A 22,807-nucleotide genomic window follows, 5' to 3' on the forward strand; every position below is an offset into this window, starting at 1 on the left:
TCCGTTATGATGGTTCCTTTGTCAATGGACCCTAAAAATACAAGCAATAATGATAAAGGTTCATAACAAGTCAGTGCATTGAATACAGTCATATTGAATAGGGTGGGGCTGTGACAACCTCATGAAAAAAATCGGAATTATTCACCACTAAAAAATTGAATAGTTGGAACTGTAGTCCTGTTGCTAAATCAAAATCGAAAATGTACGTAAAAATAAACCATGGTTTAACAAAATAGTGTTAGCGGTAATTATGTATAAAATAGTAGTGCTACATTATTAGAGATAAAGTATTTTTCTTATTGTTTCATTTAGTAAAAATCAATCATTTTGATGACATGTTTAAATAATTATGACAATGGTGGAAAGCAGTCCTTCAGGAATAGTCATCAAGTTTTATGTGTTTTCAGAACAGTATAATATTGTAAGCAGGAACAAATTAAAGAGGTTGTCTACATTGGTCAAACTTAAAATTTAATGATCATAAATTATTAATACATTTCTCACCTTATAGCAGCCTCTTTTAATGTTCAGAAACCTCCTCAGGGGGCGTGGCCAGCAGTCGATGGCGCCGGTCGCATAAACTGAGAGCTCCGCGCCCTGCCACGCAGATCCAGCAGCCTACAGCGGGGAAAGGTGCCTCATATGGGGAAAAAAAGACCCCAAGGGTCTAGACTCACCCCTGCAGCACAGCACCAGGTCGCCGCCGCTCCACCAACGATCGACGGCTACTTTCTTCGGCGGCAAGCCACGCCGCTCCCTCAGCCGCAGCCATCTTGGACAGCCTCGTGTCAGAAGGAAGGGGAGATGTCCGAGCAGGGAGAGGAGACAGTGCCCCACGTACAGGGTAAGCTGAATAGCCGGATGGCTAAAGTTCACCCTCCCAGCTCCCCTAAGCTGTCCTCCACCTCGTCCTGTGAACAGCAGGGAAGGGGGTCCCCTATCCCAGGAGCAATGGAGGCCAGGCCACGAGGAGCATCAGCTCAGTTAGAGGCCCCAGTACACCTGCTTGAACCACCAATGTCACAGCCCTCAGCACAAATGGCCCTACAGATTTGGCCTGCACCTAAACCTCAACGGCCCACGATCCAGCAGCCGGGGAGGAGAGACGATCTGGGGGATACACCATCTTTGACCCCCTATGCCCAGGCACCTGTATATGCCTCAGATTCTGACCTGGAGGATTCAGCCTCACTTCCTTCAGATGTGCCCCCTATGTGGAGGGAATGTTTCTCACAGTTGCCCACTAAAGAGGACTTTAAGAGTATGATACAAGAAGTGAAGGCAGCTTTTCGTTCAGAATTGGCGGGGGTGTCGCAGCATATACAGCAGATTGCTACGAGGGTGGAGGCTCTAGAAGATGACCACGATGCCACTAGGCGCCATGTCTCTGTGATACAGTCTTCAGTGTCCTCCCAGCTGGCGTCCATTAGAGATATGCAACTGCATCTAGAGGATTTGGATAACAGAGGTCGCCGTCATAATATAAGGATAAGGGGCATACCGGAGCCCTCGGGGTCTGAAGATCTTCCCATCGTGTTAGAGACTATCTTTAACGACCTTTTGGGTGCACCCCCGTCTAATCGGATACCGCTTGACAGAGCGCATAGAGCACTGAAACCAAAATCCATTACATCTCAGCCCAGAGATATCATCTGCTGTGTCCAGGATTTCCGCACTAAGGAGGACATTATGCTTAAAGCCCGTCAGCGTAAAGACCTGGAGTATGCCGGTGTGCCGATTCAGTTATTCCCGGATCTCTCCTGGATTACGTTACAGAAAAGACGTCTGCTTCGTCCGCTTCTCGCAGCCCTACGGGACCACAATATTATTTATCGATGGGGGTTTCCGTTCTCCCTTACAGCCCGAAGAGATGGTGTTTCTGCAACCCTGAGGTACCCAGGGGATTTGCCTCATTTCTGTGACTCCCTTGGTATACCAACGCCCAAGATGCAGAATTGGGAGACTCCTTTGCCGCCTTCGTCTCCACCTCCAGTCTGGCAGTCGGTCCGAAATAAGCGGAGGACCTCTCCAAGACGACAGTCTAACCGAAGTTCACCAAGACCTGATTTGAATTGATGGACGCTGCGCAGATACACGGCACCTCCGTAATATAGGTGAAGGAGCCTGGTCACCCATACCAGCTGCTCCCTTCGCCAGTTGCACTATCCTAGGCTAAAAATGCATTTAGGATTATATTTCTGATTTTATGTTGCTTCTCTTTAATTCGTTAACGTAAATTGTGGCAGGGCGCGATTGCCCGGGATACACTTGGCTCTTTCACCCCCTTTTTGTTTTTTCTCGGCCTGTACGTATTTATACGTACTTTTGTACTAGGTTCCTCGACTGTTGAGACCCGACCTCCTTTTTTGATAGGGGTAATTTGTTTTGCAGTTCTCCCTCTGTTTTTAGAGAGAGTTGCAAAGGGTAATATTGTATTACCAGTTTTCTTTTGCTTTAATATCACCCGCCCCAGGGTATAGTATTCTCCCTGGTAGTATTTTCTGAGTGTGTTTGAAATTCATTGATCTCATGCATTTCTCTTTGTTCTCACTGCAGATATGTGTATTGTCTCCCTGGTACGTCTTTACCCCAGTGTCTTTCCCTCCCCTCCTACTTTCATCCGAAATAACACTTGAGACGACAGTGAATCCTCCAAGAACCTCCAAGGTAGAAGGACGCCGTAGAACACTGCTTGCTTTGAAACCGACATGGGACTGGCCCCGACATAACTGTGAGCTGTATACATCCGCACTTTCCACATCATTCTTTGCTCTTTCATACATCTTTGACCATGGTTAAATTTGTCACACTTAATGTCAAGGGTCTCAACTCCAATGTGAAGAGACGCTTGCTTCTCAGGGAGTTGAAATCGCTTGGAGCGGAAGTTGCTTTTCTGCAGGAAACACACTTAGATTCATCCGGAACTTTCCAATTTGCCCGAGGGGCGTATCCTGCTGTGTACTCTGCCTCGTCAGGTCGCAAAAGGGAGGGGGTGGCCATTTTGATAGCAGCTTCCTGCCCCATACAAGTTCACACCTCACATCTAGATCCGAAAGGCAGATATGTTATAATAGAGGGGACTTTGCTTGGACAGCCCATTGTTTTATGTAACGTTTACTCTCCTAATACCGCACAGATTCCATTCCTACGTAGACTCCTTTCTAAACTCCAGAAGCTTCCTAGGGGGGCATGGCTGGTGGGAGGAGATTTTAATGTCCCGTTCTCCACGTCCATGGATAGGGTCTCTCTTACACACGCTACTCCGACGCCCACCCTTACAGGACTTTCTATACGTTTTAGGCAACTAATTAGAGAGCACCAGCTCTATGATTTGTGGCGAGTGGATCACCCAGGTGATAGGTCCTATACCTTCTTCTCCCATACGCACAGCACTCATACACGCTTAGATTACTTTTTTGGTAATGTCCCTGCCCTCCGTGCGCTCCAGGGGGCGAATATAGACCCCATCTCTTGGTCAGATCACGCACCAGTTTCTGTGTCCCTACAGATAGGGAAACCAAATACGAGAGTATGTCATTGGCGCTTAAACGAAACTTTGATTAAGTCCCCTTCTCTTAGGGACAGCCTGGCCGGACATATGCGGGAATTTTATGCACTTAATGAGGGATCGGTTCCTTCAGTATCCACTCTTTGGGAGGCGCATAAGGCGGTGATGAGAGGGCAATGCATAGTAATGGGATCTAGATTGAAAAGAGACTCTCGGGCCAAGCGGGTGGCTCTCCATCGGACAATTACTAAGTTGGAGAGAGAAATGGGGATTAAACCGGCGGTCCCGACACTACGGAAATTGATAGAGGCTAGAGCACAACTCAAGGACTTAGCTATGAAGGGGGTAGAAAAGTCATTACTATACACAAAAAGGAAATATTACGACAAAGGTAATAAGGCGCACTCGCTTCTGGCCAGACTATTGCGGGATCAGGCGACTGTTCGTACTCCACAGGCGGTTCGGGATAAGGCGGGCATACTCCAGCATCACCCAGACACGATAGCCACACTTTTTCATGACTATTATAAATCCTTATACCACCTGCCAAATACCCTACCACTCAATGTTTGGCTCCCTTCTTTGATTCACAAAGACCAAGTGGGCTTTGTGCCTCTTAGGCAAGGAGGAGACAACACACGAAGGGCCCTTGACCTCATTGATGCCCTCCAAAAGCAAAAGGAATCGGCGATCCTTCTTAGTCTAGATGCAGAGAAGGCGTTTGACCGCTTGGGATGGCCATTTATGTTCGAAACTCTAAATTCATTTGGGATTTCGGGCCCTTATTTGACAGCACTGCGTGGTCTCTACTCCAAACCGACAGCGGCAATTAAACTCCCACACTCCACCTCCCCTCCGTTTCAAATCTGGAATGGTACACGTCAGGGGTGTCCCCTATCCCCACTTTTATTTGTGCTATGCATAGAACCTTTAGCAGCTCAAATACGGAAATCCAGGGATATAGCGGGGGTCCAGATACAAGATAAAGAGTTTAAGGTTTCCCTGTTTGCAGATGACGTCCTCTTGACTATCACTAAACCTCATACCTCCCTCCCTAACCTTACTACAGTTCTCCGTAGGTATGGGAGGCTGTCAGGATATAAAACTAATACATCTAAAACGGAAGCGCTCCCTCTTAATGTCCCACACCAGGAGCTCCAGCTACTCAAACACAACTACACCTACAACTGGAAGGAAACCTCCCTGACTTATTTAGGAGTTCAACTCACTCCCTCCTATACGTCGGTTTACAAGGCTAATTTCCCCTCTCTGTTTGTAGAGCTACGTCAGCTAATGGCCAGGTGGGATCCTCTTCCCATGTCATTTTTTGGGCGCATAGCAGCGGTCAAAATGACCTTGCTCCCTAAATTACTGTACTACTTTGAGACTTTGCCGGTAGCAGTACCTATGAAGGAATTGCGGGCCATGCAGTCTTCTATCCTCAGGTTCATATGGCATTCCGGCAGACATCGAATTCCGAAATCAGTTTTATTATCGGGTCGATCTGCGGGTGGGCTATCGGTCCCTGATGTGGTGAAGTACTACTGGGCGGCACACCTCCGTCGCATACCCAGCTGGGTGTCTTTAAGGGCGTACAATAAATGGACCGAAATAGAGAAGCTATGGATGGCCCCGGTCCACCCAAACTCCCTGTTATGGGGTGACCCACTGGTAATGCCGACTGCATCTTTATTGGGTCCCATGAGATTTCAAAGGGAGGTGTGGGAAACCTGTAAAAACCGCTTCCATTTGGCATCGGGTTGCCCGCCCTTGACTTCGGTACTCTACACTCCCACTATTCCGGGGGGCACTACCTCCCGAATAGTCCGATTGTGGACGGGAATTGAGGTATTTCACCTGGCTGATATGGTTGATCCCCACACGCAAGAGCTTCACCCGTTTTCATACTTTCAAAAACATCATAATATTCCCTCCGCTGCGTTCTTTCACTATCTTCAGGTTAGACATTACATGCAGCAAACTTTTAGATCCACGCGGGTTACTGCACCTACAAGCTTCGAAAGGTTATGTCGGTATGCTACCACCACTAGGGGGCTTATCTCAGCCATTTATGCATTATTGCTATCCCCGGAGGGTTCCCCTCCGCCTGGGCATAGATACATGTTGAAGTGGGAGGCCTTACTGAATAAATCCATCCCGCTCTCATTGTGGCAGATTATTTGGTCGCAAGCAGCTAAAACCTCCATCTGCACTGCATATAAGGAAAACCAATATAAAATCCTTATGTTTTGGTACCATACCCCTGCCTTTTTGCATAGCTTCAATCCGGGTATTCCGTCGGATTGCTGGCGATGTAGAGGTCAGAGAGGTGATCTGTTCCATATTTTCTGGAGCTGTTCACTGGTACAACAGTATTGGTTGGAAGTTAAGAACTTGGCATTGGCGGTGTTGCAGCAGGATATTCCCTTAGACCCTCTTCATTACCTCCTAAATGTTCCCCCTAGGTCTTTGGGGAAATCACCAGCTCGACTCTTTCGACACTTTCTCACAGCCGCTAAGACGTTGATAGCGTGGAAATGGAGACAGACAACCCCTCCCTCCCACATCGACTTAGTAACTAGAATTAGGGAAATACGTACAATGGAGCATATGACGGCCTCTATTGACAATGAACTGGACAGGTTCAAAGTGGTGTGGGACCCGTGGGACAAGTATTGGATACAGGGAACTCAAGATTAGGGGGTAGGTGGAGCTCCGACTATCCCCCCCCCCTCACCCCCTTAAACCCCTGTGTTTTTTCCCAGATGTTTTGTCTGTCTATTGAAAGTTACTGTCTTACTATGTGAATTGCATGGCCCTTCATGCTGCTCTAAGTTATATGTATATTTTTGAAAAATGTTCAATAAAAACACAGTTGAAACCAGAAACCTCCTCAGTCACCCAAAAACTCTGTCTAGAGTAATACAGTAAATAAAAGACAGGGAGGGGGGGGGGGGGATGCAGCTGAAGTTTCAGTGTCTAAAAAACTCACTACCACATTTACATCTCAGGAGCCTGTAGATACAGATTGTCTTGCGCCATACACTTCCCCGTCAAGTAAACCCTAAAGGGGTTGTCCAGTTTGGAAAACCCAGTATCATTATACCCTATTAGGCAATTCTGAGTTAACAGAGGGGGTCCCCTGTTCAGGATAATCATCTCTTGGTCAGGGTACAGAGAGGTTACAAAGAGCGTTTCCTACTCTGGAGGACCTGGCCTGTCCTGAATTGCACAGACAGCCTATTTTTTTTTTTTTAATGGACACTGTGTAATGCTTAGTTTCCCCTGTGGTGGCGCTGCAAGGAAATTTAAAACGTACTGCCCTAATAGGCCATATGTATAGGTCCTGGTGAGACATATAATTTACATATGAAAACGCACTGTTGAGTATATTTATATGTAAATTCTCTCTTTTGCAAACGCTCTTGACCCAAGGCCGCCTATAATCTCAGGCCTACAGTGCCTTGAGGTAAACCCATAGCTAAAATGCTAACTTTTTAAATCCTTTTTATTACATTTGAATAACTACAATGCTTCAACATTTCTACACAACACAATGAAAATTATAAACTTTTTATTTTCTACAGGTGCCCAAAATAGACAGCTTTTCCACTGCGGGGTTTAAACCTGACAAGATTACTGGAGACATACAATTCAGAAATGTGAAGTTCACGTACCCATCTAGGCCTGAAGTTCAGGTTAGTAACTTGTATTTCCATAATGATCCTGTTTTTACTGGAGTTTCCCTTTAAATTTCTAAGCATTCTATGTCTTCACTGTAATTATTATACTCAGCAAAATCTGTGATTCACGAAATCTCCTTTCGTTGACCGAATCAGTTCAGATAGTATATTAAAAAGTAGGAGAACCCAAAAAATTTGGATTTTGTCAACTTTATTTACAATAAAAATGACTTTCCTTTTAATTTTCACAAGATTTCAACTTACCTTCTGTAATGCACATATTAATGTTATCTGTAGCTGTCTGTGGACAAAGTGCAAAGTAAGTGACCAAGGGTACCCTATTATCTGGCCCTATATCTGAACATATCTTATGGCATCATACCAATTATAATACTTATTGCGTTATCACCTGCATTCAATAGATTATGTTCCCTGCATGCTACTCTGAGAAAACACTATAAGGGAAGTACTAATTTTCATGTTTGCAAACTTATGTATAAAAAAAAAGTATTTGAAAAACTGACAGTACACAATGTCACCATCCTAAGTAGCAACTATAGTAAAATAGAAACAGTCAGTGGCGTACACACGGGCCGGGGACAGTAATGGGGTCAAAACCCACCCCTTCACTCCTCAGTCATTGCTAAAAAAAATTACAGAATGTTGGCTGGCATCTGCTACTAGCTGGTCCTTATGTTTCTATATAACTTCCACTGACTTCAGTGGGTGCTTTATAAATACATTCAGTTTTGACCCTTTCAAATATATATGAGTCCTTCTCAATGAATTAGATTATCATCAAAAAGTTAATTAATTTCAGTAATTCAATTCAAAAAGTGAAACTCCTATATTCTATAGATTCATTACACACAGAGTGATCTATTTCCAGCATCTTTTTCTTTTAATGTTGATGATTATGGTAACAGTTAATGAAAACCCAAAATTTAGTGTCTCAGAAAATTTGAATATTAAATAAGCTCAATTTTCAAAAATGATTTTTAATACCGAAATTTTTGGCCTACTGAAAAGTATGTACAGTAGCCAATACTTGGTCGGGGCTCCTTTTGCATGAATTACTGCATCAATGTGGCATGGCATGGAGGCGATCAGCCTGTGGCACTGCTGAGGTGTTATCAATACTGCGTGGCATGGAGGCGATCAGCCTGTGGCACTGCTGAGGTGTTATCAATGCGGAGTGGCATGGAGGTGATCAGCCTGTGGCACTGCTGAGGTGTTATGGAAGTCCAGGTTGCTTTGATAGTGGCCTTCAGCTCGTCTGCATTGTTGGGTCTGGTGTCTCATCTTCCTCTTGACAACAGATTCTCTATGGGGTTTAGGTCAGGCGAATTTGCTGGCCAATAAAGCGCAGTGATACTGTGGTTATTACTCCAGGTATTGGTACTTTTGGCAGTGAGGGCAGGTGCCAAGTCACGCTGGAAAATGAAATCAGCATCTCCATAAAGCTTGTCAGCAGAGGGAAGCGTGAAGTGCTGGAAAATGTCCTGCTAGACGCTGCGCTGACTCTGGACTTGATATAACACAGTGGACTAACACTGCTGCTCAGTGGTCCAAAGTCCTGTTTTCAGATGAAAGTAAATTTTGCATTTCATTTGGAAATCTCGGTCACAGAGTCTGGAGGAAGAGTGGAGAGGCATCAATCCAAGCGGTCACTTGCGGTCCAGTGTGAAGTTTCCGCAGTCAGTGATGGTTTGGGGGCCATGTAATCTGCCACTGTTGGTCACTGTCTTATATGAAGTCCAGAGGCAGCGCAACGTCTACCAGGACATTTTCCAGCACTTCATGCTTCCCTCTGCTGACAAGCTTTATGGAGATGCTGATTTCATTTTCCAGCAGGACTTGGCACGTGCCCTGCAACCTGGGCTTCCATAACACCTCAGCAGTGCCGCAGGCTGATCGCCTCCATTCCACGCCGCATTGATTACATCTCAGCAGTACCACAGGCTGATCGCCCCCATGCCACGCAGCATTGATAACACCTCAGCAGTGCCGCAGGCTGATCGCCTCCATTCCATGCCGCATTGATGCAGTAATTCATGCAAAAGTAGCCCCGACCAAGTATTGGGGGCAGATACTGTACATGCTTTTCAGTAGGCCAACATTTCAGTATTAACAATCATTTTTGAAATTGAGCTTATATAATATTCTAATTTTCTGAGAGACTAAATTTTGGATTTTCATTAACTATTACCATAATCACCAACATTAAAATAAAAAAATTCTGGAAATAGATCACTCTGTGTGTAATGAATCTATATAATATATAAGCTTAACTTTTTGAATTGAATTACTGAAATAAATTAACTTTTTGATGATATTCTAATTCATTGAGAAGGACTAGTATATTAGGATTTTGCATCTATTAAAATAAATAAAGCAAAATGACAGTGGCACTAAACACTTACTGCCCTAAACCTTCAAAGGTACACTCTGTTGACAGTGTTGCGTATAGGTTCACACTGCTGGCTATAAGTATTCGATGGCGCTGTTCATAGGGCACTCAGGATGTGGTTATATGGGTGTGGTATTTGAGCACTGTATAGTGCCATTATTTATTTGTACAGTATGGCCGTGTTTGCGTCTATCAAGGGTGTGTGGGTATGTGTGTGCCGCATAACCATAACCGTGAAGACCCTGAACGTTCATCATTTTTCTGACTTGGTCACGACTCACTGGTTTCTTTTCAATTCATAGGAATATTGGTTGAACTGTTCAATTAACTGTAAATACAAGTTCCTGTGTACCTAATGTATCTAATGAGAATTACTGTATATTTGTCATCAAGGTTTTGAAAGGTTTAAACCTTACGGTTCCCAATGGTAAAACGGTGGCCCTTGTGGGGAGCAGTGGTTGTGGAAAGAGTACAACGATTCAGCTCCTTCAGAGGTTCTATGACCCAGAAGAAGGCTCGGTAAGAGGGCTTTATTTGTCCTTTAATGGACTAGCACTGGCAGACTTTTGCTGCCAAACTCCTCATAGCCAAGGATAAATTTTCACTCTATACATGTGTCTTCTCCTTATAGATCACTATTGATGGACAAGATATTCGTAATCTAAATACCAGATACTTAAGAGAGATCATTGGTGTGGTGAGCCAAGAGCCCATTCTGTTTGATACCACTATAGCTGAGAATATCCGCTTTGGCCGGGAAAATGTAACTATGGAGGAAATTGAACAAGCCACTAAGCAATCCAATGCCTATAACTTTATCATGAAGCTTCCAGATGTAAGGTCTAATTCTTTATGTTGTTCTTTGTATGGTGCTTTTATGTAATCAATCTCTTTTTGGCATTATGGTAAGCATTCTGTCTGACCATTGACCTCATAGAGGTGGTCCCGTGCTCGGAAATCCCCTCTATGAGCCTGAACAGAGGGCCATTCTGCAGGAACACCTCCTGTTCTTGCGGACCTGGCGCAACCTTGTATTAAGTCTGGACAGAAGTGTTTACCCCTGGCAATAATAGCTGATCGCTAAGGGTTAGAGGAGTTGGACACATGGTGATCAACTAAGCCGTCTTTCATTCATAAGGGGGTCTACTTAAAACAACCCCTTTAAGATATGATACATGACAGTCTGGTAGATCCATCTAACTATTACTGGCACTCAGGGCCAGTTTTAGTATGAGGGCCACGGTGCTCCCGGATAGAGGTTCTTATCAATCCACTGGTGAAGCCACAACAGCGTGCTCTAAACAGAAAGAATCTAGTGATCACTGGCCATGGTCAAACAAAAAAAACTTCAAAGGAGGCAATGGCTGATCTAGATGTCAGCAGAGAGGGCTAAACTAGCAAATACCTACTTAATATGTGAAATTGTTCCATTTCTGTTTCCTGAGTACCCCCCACCCCCCCCCCCCCCCCCCAGCAGGATGCACAATGTGCCAAGATACATGATTATAGGATTGTAGAGTTCGCAAACTTTACCCAAAACTGAACATGGTCAATTATTCTTCCAACCCACACCAACTCCCCCAGGCCAGTTAGCCAGATAAAAGACACCGAGACATGGGCTTGGATTAAATTGGCCATAGCAGTCACTTTATTAAACAAAATATAACAATTAAATAATTACCATTTGTATATAATACCAGATTTAAAAACAACAACAGGAGGTGGAGTCCTTGGAGCTACAAAATCTGCCACCAATTTTTTGTATACTCCATTTACCACCAGCGTCTCCCTACAGGTTCACGGGATCGTGACCAACCGCAGATACCTATTATAAACTGTACCCAATTTTTGGGACACCAACCAGCAGGAGCCCAAAAATAAGTTAGACCACCAATAAGTGTATAAATTTGAGAGAGACCATACCCACAAAGAATCCCCCCCGCATCATTTACAACACGCTTATCATAGCTATCCATCCATTTACGCCGCTGTAGGAAAAGAAAAAACAAGGAAAATATTAAAAAAACAATGCAACAAGTATTAGGGAGGGAGACGGGACAATCTCAGCTGCCTGTTCCGATACTGGCGTTAATCTTCCCGCCAGAAGCCTAACCCCCCCCCCCCATTGCTCCACCCTCTATTCTAATCGTACTCCCCTTCCTAGAACCCGGGTCATGTTGGCCTACCCTTATCACCTTCTGCCTGGGTCCAGAAGGTGCAGTGGACAGGGGACACTGAGTCTGTCGTCCAAGGGCCCACATGAACCTAGAGAGTTGAGTAACAGGACTTCTTTTCAGTCCTGCCAAACATGATATGCTATATCAAACACATTTTTAGGTTGATTGGCTGTGTGGTGGCAGTTCATTGTTCAATTTTTAGGTCCTGATACATCACTTTAGTCACTAATCCTTTATGCCTACCTTTAATATTTAATTGAAGTGATTACTTAATGGACTACAGGGAACCTCATGCTTGTTATACATTTCCAGAGATTTGATACTCTTGTGGGAGAGAGAGGAGCTCAGCTGAGCGGAGGCCAGAAGCAAAGAATCGCGATTGCCCGGGCACTGGTTCGGAACCCCAAAATTCTTCTTCTTGACGAAGCCACATCTGCTCTGGACACTGAGAGTGAAGCTGTTGTCCAGGAAGCTCTGGATAAGGTAATACATGTATTTTTCTGTATGGCAGAATTCAATATGTTTTGGGGCTGACATTTTGGCATGACTAAAGTTGTACTTAAATTTTTTACCCATACTATTCACAGGGTTGTTAAATATTTACTCTTGTACATGGCATTTATTAATTACTTTGGATTTTGTGAAGAATAATCAGTCCATTTGGCTTGTAGACAAGTATATTTGGACATGTAAGTTTTACATAAGAGCATATGCTCAACTTGTCCGATTGTTGAACTCAGAGTATCTATAAGACCTCTTAACCTCCAGTAATCCACCTAAAATAAAAAATGAGAGCTCTATGCTGTTTGGTAGCTTCATTCACTTGCAGGCTACACACGCCATTCATTTCAATATGGGGCAGAGTATGAGTCTTGGATTACAGCAGCACTACTGTAGCTCCCTGCTTCTAAGAAAGAAATCTTTAGATAGATAGATAGATAGATAGATAGATAGATAGATAGATAGATAGATAGATAGATAGATAGATAGATAGATAGATAGATAGATAGAGCGAGAAAGACAGAGAGAGTCTTTTCAAACAACGTACGCTAATCTAATAGTATACCTAATATAGAACAATTTTGTAATTTACTTACTGGTAAAATTTGGTTTTATCCATACAAATTTTGTGTTACTGCCACTAAAGGTCCTTTTACACCGGCCCATTTTGCCCGGTACAACGAGCGCCGATCAACGAGACAGCTCGTGGATCGATACTCGTTTTCTCCTTTCACAAGGAACTAGTGTGGGGATGAGCGATCGTTACTCCGATCGCTCCTTCCCATACATTTCTATCATGTCGGCAACACGTCTTGCTGTTTACACAGGGAGGTTTGCTGCCGACAATGATAATATTTCGGGCATTCAAAACTATACAATGAGCCAATGAATGAGCGTTTACTCGTTCATCGGCTGATCGTTGCCCTGTTTGCAATTTTTGGGAACGGGCATTCTGTGAAAACTCGTTGGCCGGTATTTCCTTTCCTTTAATCTTCTGTCCACACCCTGTTGTCAAGCAAAGTTTGTCCCTGGCTACAGAGCAGAATTGACAGGCTGCAGAAGGTGGGGATGTGTCACTTCACTGCCTGCCTATACAAGTTTATGGAGAGGGGAGGTGGAAGCAGGAGGAGGGAGCAGAGAGAGAGAGAGTGAGTCAGCAATATACATGCTGCAAACAAGTCTATGGAGAGGGGGGTGAGCAGGGGGAGGAAGTAGGAGCAGAGTGAGAAAGACAGACAGATGTGCTAAAGCTTCCTGGTAAGTTGTAACTCACCCCAGTGCTGGATTCTTAGCTACATTGCTCATTACTGCAGTAAAAACTCCTCCAAATTGCTGCAGCTTCAATAAATGTGATAGATAGTGATAGGAGAGCTGGATTTTTTTTCTTGTTTGTGTGTGTGTGTGGTGTATAGAAGACATGATAGCCATTAGGCTCCGTCCATTAGCTCAGAGACAACTGAAAATTAGAGATAGAGCCTGCAGAGGGGAAAACTGTGAATAAATGCACAATAAAAGTCATATAATGGCCAGAAATAATGTTATGCCTCATGTACACACAATTTACAGCTTATTCTGAAATGTCACCTGAAAGATTAGATACGCTTTAAAGTGTACCTCTAGTGAAAAATAAAAACTTCACATTGCTCTCAGATCCCTATGTGCTGAACTTTTGTGGAGCCTTTGCCTTCAAAGTTCATCTGTTTTTGATGCAGACCTCTCCGTCTTCCAAATTCACTAACAGGAAGTTGTTATCATTGTCTGCCATGTTGAAGATATAGTGGAGCTGCAGTCCGGTAACGGTCACTGTTTCTACAATTCTTCTAGCTCACATTACACTTGCCATTTCTTCCCTGTCCCCTCTCACACTGCAAAACTGCTTGCTTGAAACAGTTGAGAGGCTGCTGTAGTCACATGACCTGCCTAGGTAGAGTCGTGTGTTAACCTTAGACCATACTATCCCCCACCCCCATTTAGTAACGACACATGACACCGAGGTTGGATGTGAAATGGCCACAGCAGCCGTTTATTAATTTCACAGTTTTATAAAAACAATTTAAATCCGAAACATTCGGATAACTAGTTAGGAATCCACCAGAGAATTCCTCCTAATAATTCACATGACCCAACATGGGTCAGAATCATAAATAACAATTAAACGTTAACATTAACCCGAGCAGAGGAAGTCCTTGAAGCCCCTTCAGATGTTCCTTTCAAGAACACACCGAATTAGCCATCTGCAAACCACCAATTACCTCCAGCCGTAAACCAGCTCGGAAGCACCCTTCACCTCTGCAGATGGCTCCAACCACTAGAAGTCCACTTCAAGGGGATAACACCCGATGAAGCCCTCAAGTGATATACCGACCACTAGAAGTCCACTTCAAAGGGATAACACCCGATGAAGCCTTCAAGTGATATACCTTCTACCAGAAGACCACTTCAAAGGGATAACACCCGATGAAGTCTTCAACCATGTACCTTTTTTGGGGGACGCATACCCCCGATGCGACCCCCCCACCATTTTGTACTGACTGGCCTCAAGGACTCCCCCCGCCAGCTGCCATGACAACAGAACCTACTCCGGAAAAAAGAAAAACATGTTAAATAAGCACACAAAATAAAACACAACGCTCATAGACGGACGTACATAAGACCTAAGGAGTAACAAACCAAGGGTGGGAGGGTGGGAGCTTGCTTATTGTATGTTACTCCTCCCGCTGCTTCCGGCTCAATGCCGAGAAACAGCGGGAAGCGCAGTAACGGCCCCCCCGTCCCCCTTAACTCCTCCCCGTCCCTCCTTCAGCTCCTTCAACTTTCCCTCACCTCATTAACCCTTTCCCTACCAGGACGGTCATGTCGGCTTCCCTTAACCCTGCGGCTGCGTCCAGCCTCTTCTTGACCTGCCTAGGTAGAGTCGTGTGTTAACCTTAGACCATACTATCCCCCACCCCCATTTAGTAACGACACATGACACCGAGGTTGGATGTGAAATGGCCACAGCAGCCGTTTATTAATTTCACAGTTTTATAAAAACAATTTAAATCCGAAACATTCGGATAACTAGTTAGGAATCCACCAGAGAATTCCTCCTAATAATTCACATGACCCAACATGGGTCAGAATCATAAATAACAATTAAACGTTAACATTAACCCGAGCAGAGGAAGTCCTTGAAGCCCCTTCAGATGTTCCTTTCAAGAACACACCGAATTAGCCATCTGCAAACCACCAATTACCTCCAGCCGTAAACCAGCTCGGAAGCACCGTTCACCTCTGCAGATGGCTCCAACCACTAGAAGTCCACTTCAAGGGGATAACACCCGATGAAGCCCTCAAGTGATATACCGACCACTAGAAGTCCACTTCAAAGGGATAACACCCGATGAAGCCTTCAAGTGATATACCTTCTACCAGAAGACCACTTCAAAGGGATAACACCCGATGAAGTCTTCAACCATGTACCTTTTTTGGGGGACGCATACCCCCGATGCGACCCCCCCACCATTTTGTACTGACTGGCCTCAAGGACTCCCCCCGCCACCGCGAAACAGGCCTTGACCACCTTGAGCCTGTGAGTTCCTCCACACCACCACCGCCCTTTCTATGCCTTCTGCTATCGCCAAGCTCCAAAGATCAATGCCAACCTCGGTCAGATGAACCCCGTCACTTCTCCAGAAATTCCCCACTCCTGACTCCAAATCCCTATGCCTCACGCAAATGCCCCCGTTCTTTGCCACAAAACGGGACACCGCCCGGTTAACTTTTATGCGAGCCTTATTGACTCTCTCCACCGATCTAGCTAACCGCCAATGCTTTCTTGGGACTATGTCCGACCACACTACCACCAACTTGGGATAAGATACCCACAAACACAACATATCATGTTTGATATCCCGCACCAACTCACGAAAAGGGCGGACTCCTAAGTCATTCCCACCCACGTGCAACACTAAAACCTCCGGAACCCTATCAAGCCGCACATATGTCTGGAATTCCGCCAACACCCTGTTCCACGACATACCTCTAAAACCCAGCCAATGCACAACCGCATCCTGTCGCGGAATGCGCAACTGGCGACCATCCGGGCGGACGTCCGCCCTCAAAGCCCCCCAGTGCACGTACGAATGACCCATCAACCACACCAGACAAGGAGGCGAATCTGAAACGGAAAACACAGTTAGGCACCACCATATAACATTTTCAAGCATAAACAACAAAATTACAACATATGGGGGCGGACATAGGACTTAAACCTTTTAGACTCCCAACGACCAATACGCCTCACCCCCTCATCATCCAACCCCCAGCGCCCCGCTTCCGTTGCTGCGCCAATCCGGAAGGAATGAGATGAATATGAGCCTGCCGCAACCCCAACCGCCGTCAAACACTTTTTAAATACAGCTCCAAACTGAAACCTGGACAAAAACGACCCGTCCATATGACGTAACAAAGGCAAATCTGGAGACCCCCTGTTTCTCGTAAAACCCCGCATGCACTCCACTGGGCACATGACCGACCCCGGGAGAGCGAACAAAACTATCAGTTTTCCCTTCCCTACTTGGTCAGTTTTAGATCTACGCAACCATACCTCCAGCCGATCTGCAAAAAGGCTCACCTCCCCAGATCTCAGCCCCCCTGCCTGTTTAGTACTTGGCGACACCAACTCACCTATTCTAAATGCTCCGAAGAACGCTAACGAAAAAGCCAACCGAAACAGATCCATTTCATCTGAAGAACGACATACCGATGCTAATGAACCGCCCAACGAGCCAAGCAAAGCAAACGACACCGGCCTTCTACTATCCGCCTCCACCCTACCTCTGCGCAACCCCTTCAAAGCCTGCGATACCAGAAATTCCTTCGATACATCCCGCAAGCCCCGCAACTTAAGCCCAAACGCCACCGCAGATATGAACCGGTTCACCTTCGCTACTGAAAACCCCGCCTCCCAGGCATCCCCTAACCAATACAAAAGTGCCACCAACCTGTCTCTATCCATATTGACGTCACCCAACTCTCTTACCCACTCCTCCCACTGCCTCCAACAAGCAGCATAAGCACTCCACGTCGTGCGCGCCAAAGACCTTTGTAACAGCTGCTCTACGGGACCGATACCAGATCCCAAAGATGCTCTGGACAAGCCAAACCGAGACGTTCCGCTCCCGGGGCCAATTGCCGAAACCGGTCCCACTGCGAGCGAGAAAGAGCATCAGCAATACAATTCCGTACACCCGGGACATGCACCGCCACCACCCACGCGTTCAACGACAAACACACCAACACTAAATGTCGCAACAATTGAACTACCGGAGGAGAGGACGCCGTGATGTTATTAATGGCAAGCACCACCCCCATGTTGTCGCAGTAAAAACGGACCTTCTTATCCCTGAGCCTGTCCCCCCAAATGGTAGCCGCCACCACGATGGGAAACAGCTCGAGCAGGGCCAGATTCCGCGTGAGTCCACTGGACACCCAGCTAGCCGGCCATTGACCTGCGCACCACGGACCTCCCCCGTAAGCTCCAAAGCCACCCGCCCCAGCCGCATCCGTGAAAATATTCAAATCACTCGTATCCTGCGCTGGGGCCATCCATAGCGAGCGACCATTGTACTGGCCCAAGAAGTCATCCCAAACCTGAAGATCAGCTCGGTGCTCCTCCTTGAGCCGCACAAAATGATGCGGCGCACGCACTCCCGCCGTTGCCGCCGCCAACCTTCTACCAAACACCCTTCCCATCGGCATAATCCGGCAGGCGAAATTCAACTTCCCCAGCAGCGACTGAAGCTCCCTCAGCGACATTTTCTTCCTTCTACAAGCCCGTCGAACCTCCAGCCTCAAAGCACCCAACTTATCCGCCGGGAGACGACACTCCATTGCCACCGAGTCTATTTCGATTCCCAAAAACAAATCATCGCTACCGGGCCCTCCGTTTTTTCCGGCGCCAAAGGAATCCCAAAATCCCTCGCCACCTTCTGTAGAGCATGAAGCAAATTACCGCAAACCGGCGAACCCCCCGGGCCAACGCACAAAAAATCATCTAAGTAATGGATCAACGAGTCGACCCCGGATGCTCCCCTCGTTACCCACTCCACGAAGCTACTAAACGCCTCGAAGTATGCACAAGAAAGGGAACACCCCATCGGAAGGCACCGATCCACGTAAAAAGCCCCATTCCAAAAACAACCCAACAGCCGTTGGCTTTCTGGATGAACCGGCAACAACCTGAACGCCGCCTCGATGTCAGTTTTTGCTAGCAGCGCCCCAGGACCCGCAGCCCGCACTAACCCCACCGCCTTATCGAATGAGGTATAAACTACGGAACACAACTCGTGATCAATCCCGTCATTTACCGACGAACCTTTGGGATACGATAAATGTTGAATCAAACGAAACTTTCCGGGCTCGCGTTTTGGGACAATACCCAAAGGGGACACAACTAAATCTTTTACCGGCGACTCAACAAATGGCCCCGACATGCGACCCAACGAAACTTCTTTTAACAACTTTTCCGACACGACTTCCGCATGCAAGTAAGCCGATTTTAAATTCCTCCGCGTAACCGGAACCTCATAAGGAGGTGGAGGAATAACAAACCCAACACGAAACCCTTCATAAAGCAACTTAGCTGCCGCCCTATCCGGATACTCATTTAGATAAGGGGGCATCCTTTCCACCCTCACCGGCGACACCCCCTTGACCAGCCCCGTGCTGGTTCCCTGACCTCTTTTTCCGCAGACATTTTGCCGCCCCGTGTGATGCACCATTACACTCGGAGCACACGTGCTTGAACTTGCACGTGGCCCCGAACTTGCACTGACCTTCATTAAATTGCCAGCAAAACCCCGCCTTTCCCCCGCCGCTTTGTCCACTCTGACTAGATTGGCCTCCCTGGCCACCGCTCCCGGGAATGGGCTGCCTAACCGGAGCCGTAACCCGTAACCAGAGAGCAATATCCTTCTGGTCCCACCGAATCGCCGGCCGAACCGCCTTCCGCTGACGGAATTGCTCATCATATCGCAGCCACGCCTGACCCCCATACGCCCTATGAGCCTCCCCAATGGCATCAAAATAACAAAACAGCGCCGAACAATTTTCCGGCGCCTTTTCCCCTATCACACTAGCCAATATGGCGAACGCCTGCGACCAATTAACGAACGTCTGCGGGATCAGCCTATACCGCCGCCGTTCCTCCTCGTCCTTTTTACTCTCATCCCGCTTGCTCTTATCCAAATTAAATTTAGCCAGTGGCAAGAGAGAAAAAATTTCAACGTATTCGTCTTTCCAGATCCGATCACGCACCTCCTGCTTTAAATGCGCCCCCAACGGACCCTCAAAACAAACATACACCTCCCCCCGAGCACGATCGTCCATACACACACGATCGCCGTCCTTCTGTGCCTCGGTCTGTACCGACACCGCGACCGCCTCTCTAACCGCCGCCGCAGGACGCGCCTGTAACGATCCCACTTCCCTGGGGCCTTCCCAAACTATCGCAGGAGACACTTCCGTTACTACCGGCGCCGCGGCCCTATCCAGGCGCCCCACCAGCTCCCGTAAGCAACCCACTAAATCTGCCAAACCCGCTCCGTCGCGTCCGCCCGCGCCACTACCGGCCCCCGATGCAATGCTAGCAGCCCCCCCGCCGACACCCGACATAAAAATCGCTGGATAAGACAATGATGGAGTTATACACTCACCGGGCTGCACAGGCGCTGTGTTCCCGTCAGCCGGACCATCCTGACCTCGACGATACACGTCCAGTTCACCTTCCTCCAGTTCTTCTCTCGCCGACGACTGTCCCTCCCAACGACATCTTCGGAACGGGGATGAGGACGCGCTGACCGATGGGCCGGCAACCTGCCGCCCGACCGCCGGGACCCAGACTTCCGACCGGACCTGTTGCCTCGACGTCGCTGCAGCTCTAGGCGTCCGTCTAGACGATCCTGACGAAGCCTGCCCCCTGGCCGGAACATCACCATGCGGGGCGGCCGTACCTTGTCCTCCAAATCTTCCATCTGATGGGGGAGGGGTGACAGGGAGCCCAGCCTGCGACTCCCTGCTTACCGCCGGACCCCGTCGCGGCCTGGGATTCCTGCCAGGACGCAGGGCCTGGGAAGGGGCGGTCCTCCCAGCTGCCTGGCCTGCAGCGTCCGGGATCGGGCTCCCTCTGCGACGCCGTGTCCGCGGGACTACCTCCGGACTGAGGCGCTCTGGAGGTCGGGACCGCCGAGAGGGACGGGTCGACCCAGCCTGCGTCGCCGTCACCCCTGGCACCGCTCTCTGCCTGCTCAGCGCAGGAGCGGTTGTTGCCGACTCCCCCCGCCGCCATAGCCATGCTCGTAAGGGGGCCGGGGGAGGGGAGCCTGTCCTTTTCAACAGACCCCGAACGCCGTGCCCGACGTGGCGAAACGGCGTCCGGGATCCTCGTTATGGCAGCCACGGTCTCCTCTAGCCATCCGGGACCGTGGTGCACAGCAGCGGCACGCAGCCGCTCTAACATCAGGGCTTCTGCCATCATTAAAAGCACGGGCAACGGGGAGCTTGCTTATTGTATGTTACTCCTCCCGCTGCTTCCGGCTCAATGCCGAGAAACAGCGGGAAGCGCAGTAACGGCCCCCCCGTCCCCCTTAACTCCTCCCCGTCCCTCCTTCAGCTCCTTCAACTTTCCCTCACCTCATTAACCCTTTCCCTACCAGGACGGTCATGTCGGCTTCCCTTAACCCTGCGGCTGCGTCCAGCCTCTTCTGGACATTTTTAGCTAGCAAGTTCTCTTCACACAAGCAGCTTGTAACATCCCTATTTGAGTAAGATATTTAAGTTTTACTGTCTCTAAGGTCTTTTACTTTTTATGTAGGCTAGAGAAGGTCGGACGACTATTGTCATTGCCCACCGATTGTCAACAATCCGGAACGCAGACACTATTGCTGGATTTTATGAAGGTGTCATAACTGAACAAGGATCCCATGGAGAACTCATGAAAAGTGAAGGAATTTACTATAAGTTGGTCACTCTTCAGGTTTGTGGAACGTTAGGATCACCTATAGTTACAGAACATTTCAACAATTTATACAAAAACACTGATGTTTAGGGCGAATTCAGACTTTGCATATTTGTTACGAATATTCGGTGAAGTTTCTGCACCGAAAATCCGCAACTACTTACAGTACAATACATGTGGATGGGGTTTTCAATACGCCATCCACATATAGCGGAATTATTTTGTACGGAGTTCAGGGCATGCAATAGATTTTCATCCGTAACAAAAACGGAAACAAAACGTGCATGTTACACATGCAGGATTTTGCTGCGGACTGGCGATAAAAACCACAATGGAAAATCTCTGCTATGTCTGGACCTGTAGTGGATGTGCCTTATTATGGTACCAGAACATAGACCAACCATGAATATCCCGTCATGTCCCCCAGCAGTCAGGCCCCCAACATTTAGAAAATTATAGCACATCAAACCAATAACTTTACACTTAGGGTCCTCTTACACGGCCCGACGTGAGCCATGTAAACGAGCGCCGATCAATGAGATAGCTTGTTGATTGGCGCTCGTTTTGCTCCTTTCACAAGGAGCTATGTTTGGGGACGAGCGCTCACTACTACGAGATGTCCTGCCGACAACGATAATATTTTAGGCTGCATAAACGATACAATCAGCTTATGGACGGGTGTTTACACAGGGCAATGATTGGGGACAATGATTCTGTGAACGCTCGTTATCCTGATAATTGGCACGTGTAAAGGGCCTTCAGTCATTTTATTATTTTTATAAGCCTCCCAATCTCTATGTGATATAATTTAACAACCTGTATTTTCTGTCATTCTTAGACAGTAGGTTCTGAAGAAGATAAGCAAAGCCAAATACAGAACAATGTCTATGAAACTATTAACGATTATGACACCAAACTAGTGAGGAGGAAATCAAGTCGACACAGCAGTTTCAAGAACATACCAGAGAATGAAGACAAAACAGAGAAGGATGACAAAGATGAAGAGGTGCTGAATGCCAGGATATACCGGCCTATGTCAGACAGATACCTATACCTTGCTACAAATGTCAAGAGCCAATTCATCAGAACGTAGAAGGGCCACAAGCCACACATCGTGGCAGCCCTTCCTGATTCTAAGGAGTAAAGGCCCTTTTACACCTGCCGATAAGTGGCCGATGCAGCAAGCGCCGATCAATGTGAGATCGTTGATCGGCACTCGTTTGCTCCTATCACATGGAGCTATGGAACGAGCGGTCGTTACTCCGATCGCTCGTCCCCATACATCATTATCATGTCGGCAATGCGTCTCCCTGTTTACACAGGGAGATGTGCTGCCGACAACGATAATATTTCGCTTTTTTAAAACGATATGACCAGCAGATGAACCAGCATTTGCTTGATCATCTGCTGATCGTTCCCCTATTTACACAGGGCAATTATCGGCAACGAGCGTTATATATGAACGTATGTCTGCCCGATAATCGTCCAGTGTAAAACCCCCTTTAGAGACATTGCATAGTTCTTCTGTAC

At 47.1% G+C, this 22,807-nt stretch overlaps 1 protein-coding gene across 1 annotated transcript in view; it reads left to right on the plus strand.

The window, feature by feature from the left end:
- The window catches only part of LOC142652132 (ATP-dependent translocase ABCB1-like), a 74,964-nt gene that overhangs the window by 33,457 nt on the left and 18,700 nt on the right, over positions 1–22,807 (plus strand). The window contains exons 11-16 of the mRNA XM_075827647.1: positions 7,096–7,206; positions 9,995–10,120; positions 10,233–10,436; positions 12,091–12,261; positions 21,134–21,295; positions 22,116–22,283. Coding sequence (XP_075683762.1) covers positions 7,096–7,206; positions 9,995–10,120; positions 10,233–10,436; positions 12,091–12,261; positions 21,134–21,295; positions 22,116–22,283 — 942 coding nt within the window. The remainder of the gene's footprint in view (positions 1–7,095; positions 7,207–9,994; positions 10,121–10,232; positions 10,437–12,090; positions 12,262–21,133; positions 21,296–22,115; positions 22,284–22,807) is intronic.

This window comes from Rhinoderma darwinii, chromosome 5 (assembly GCF_050947455.1).
Source record: "Rhinoderma darwinii isolate aRhiDar2 chromosome 5, aRhiDar2.hap1, whole genome shotgun sequence".
Lineage (NCBI taxonomy): Eukaryota > Metazoa > Chordata > Amphibia > Anura > Rhinodermatidae > Rhinoderma > Rhinoderma darwinii.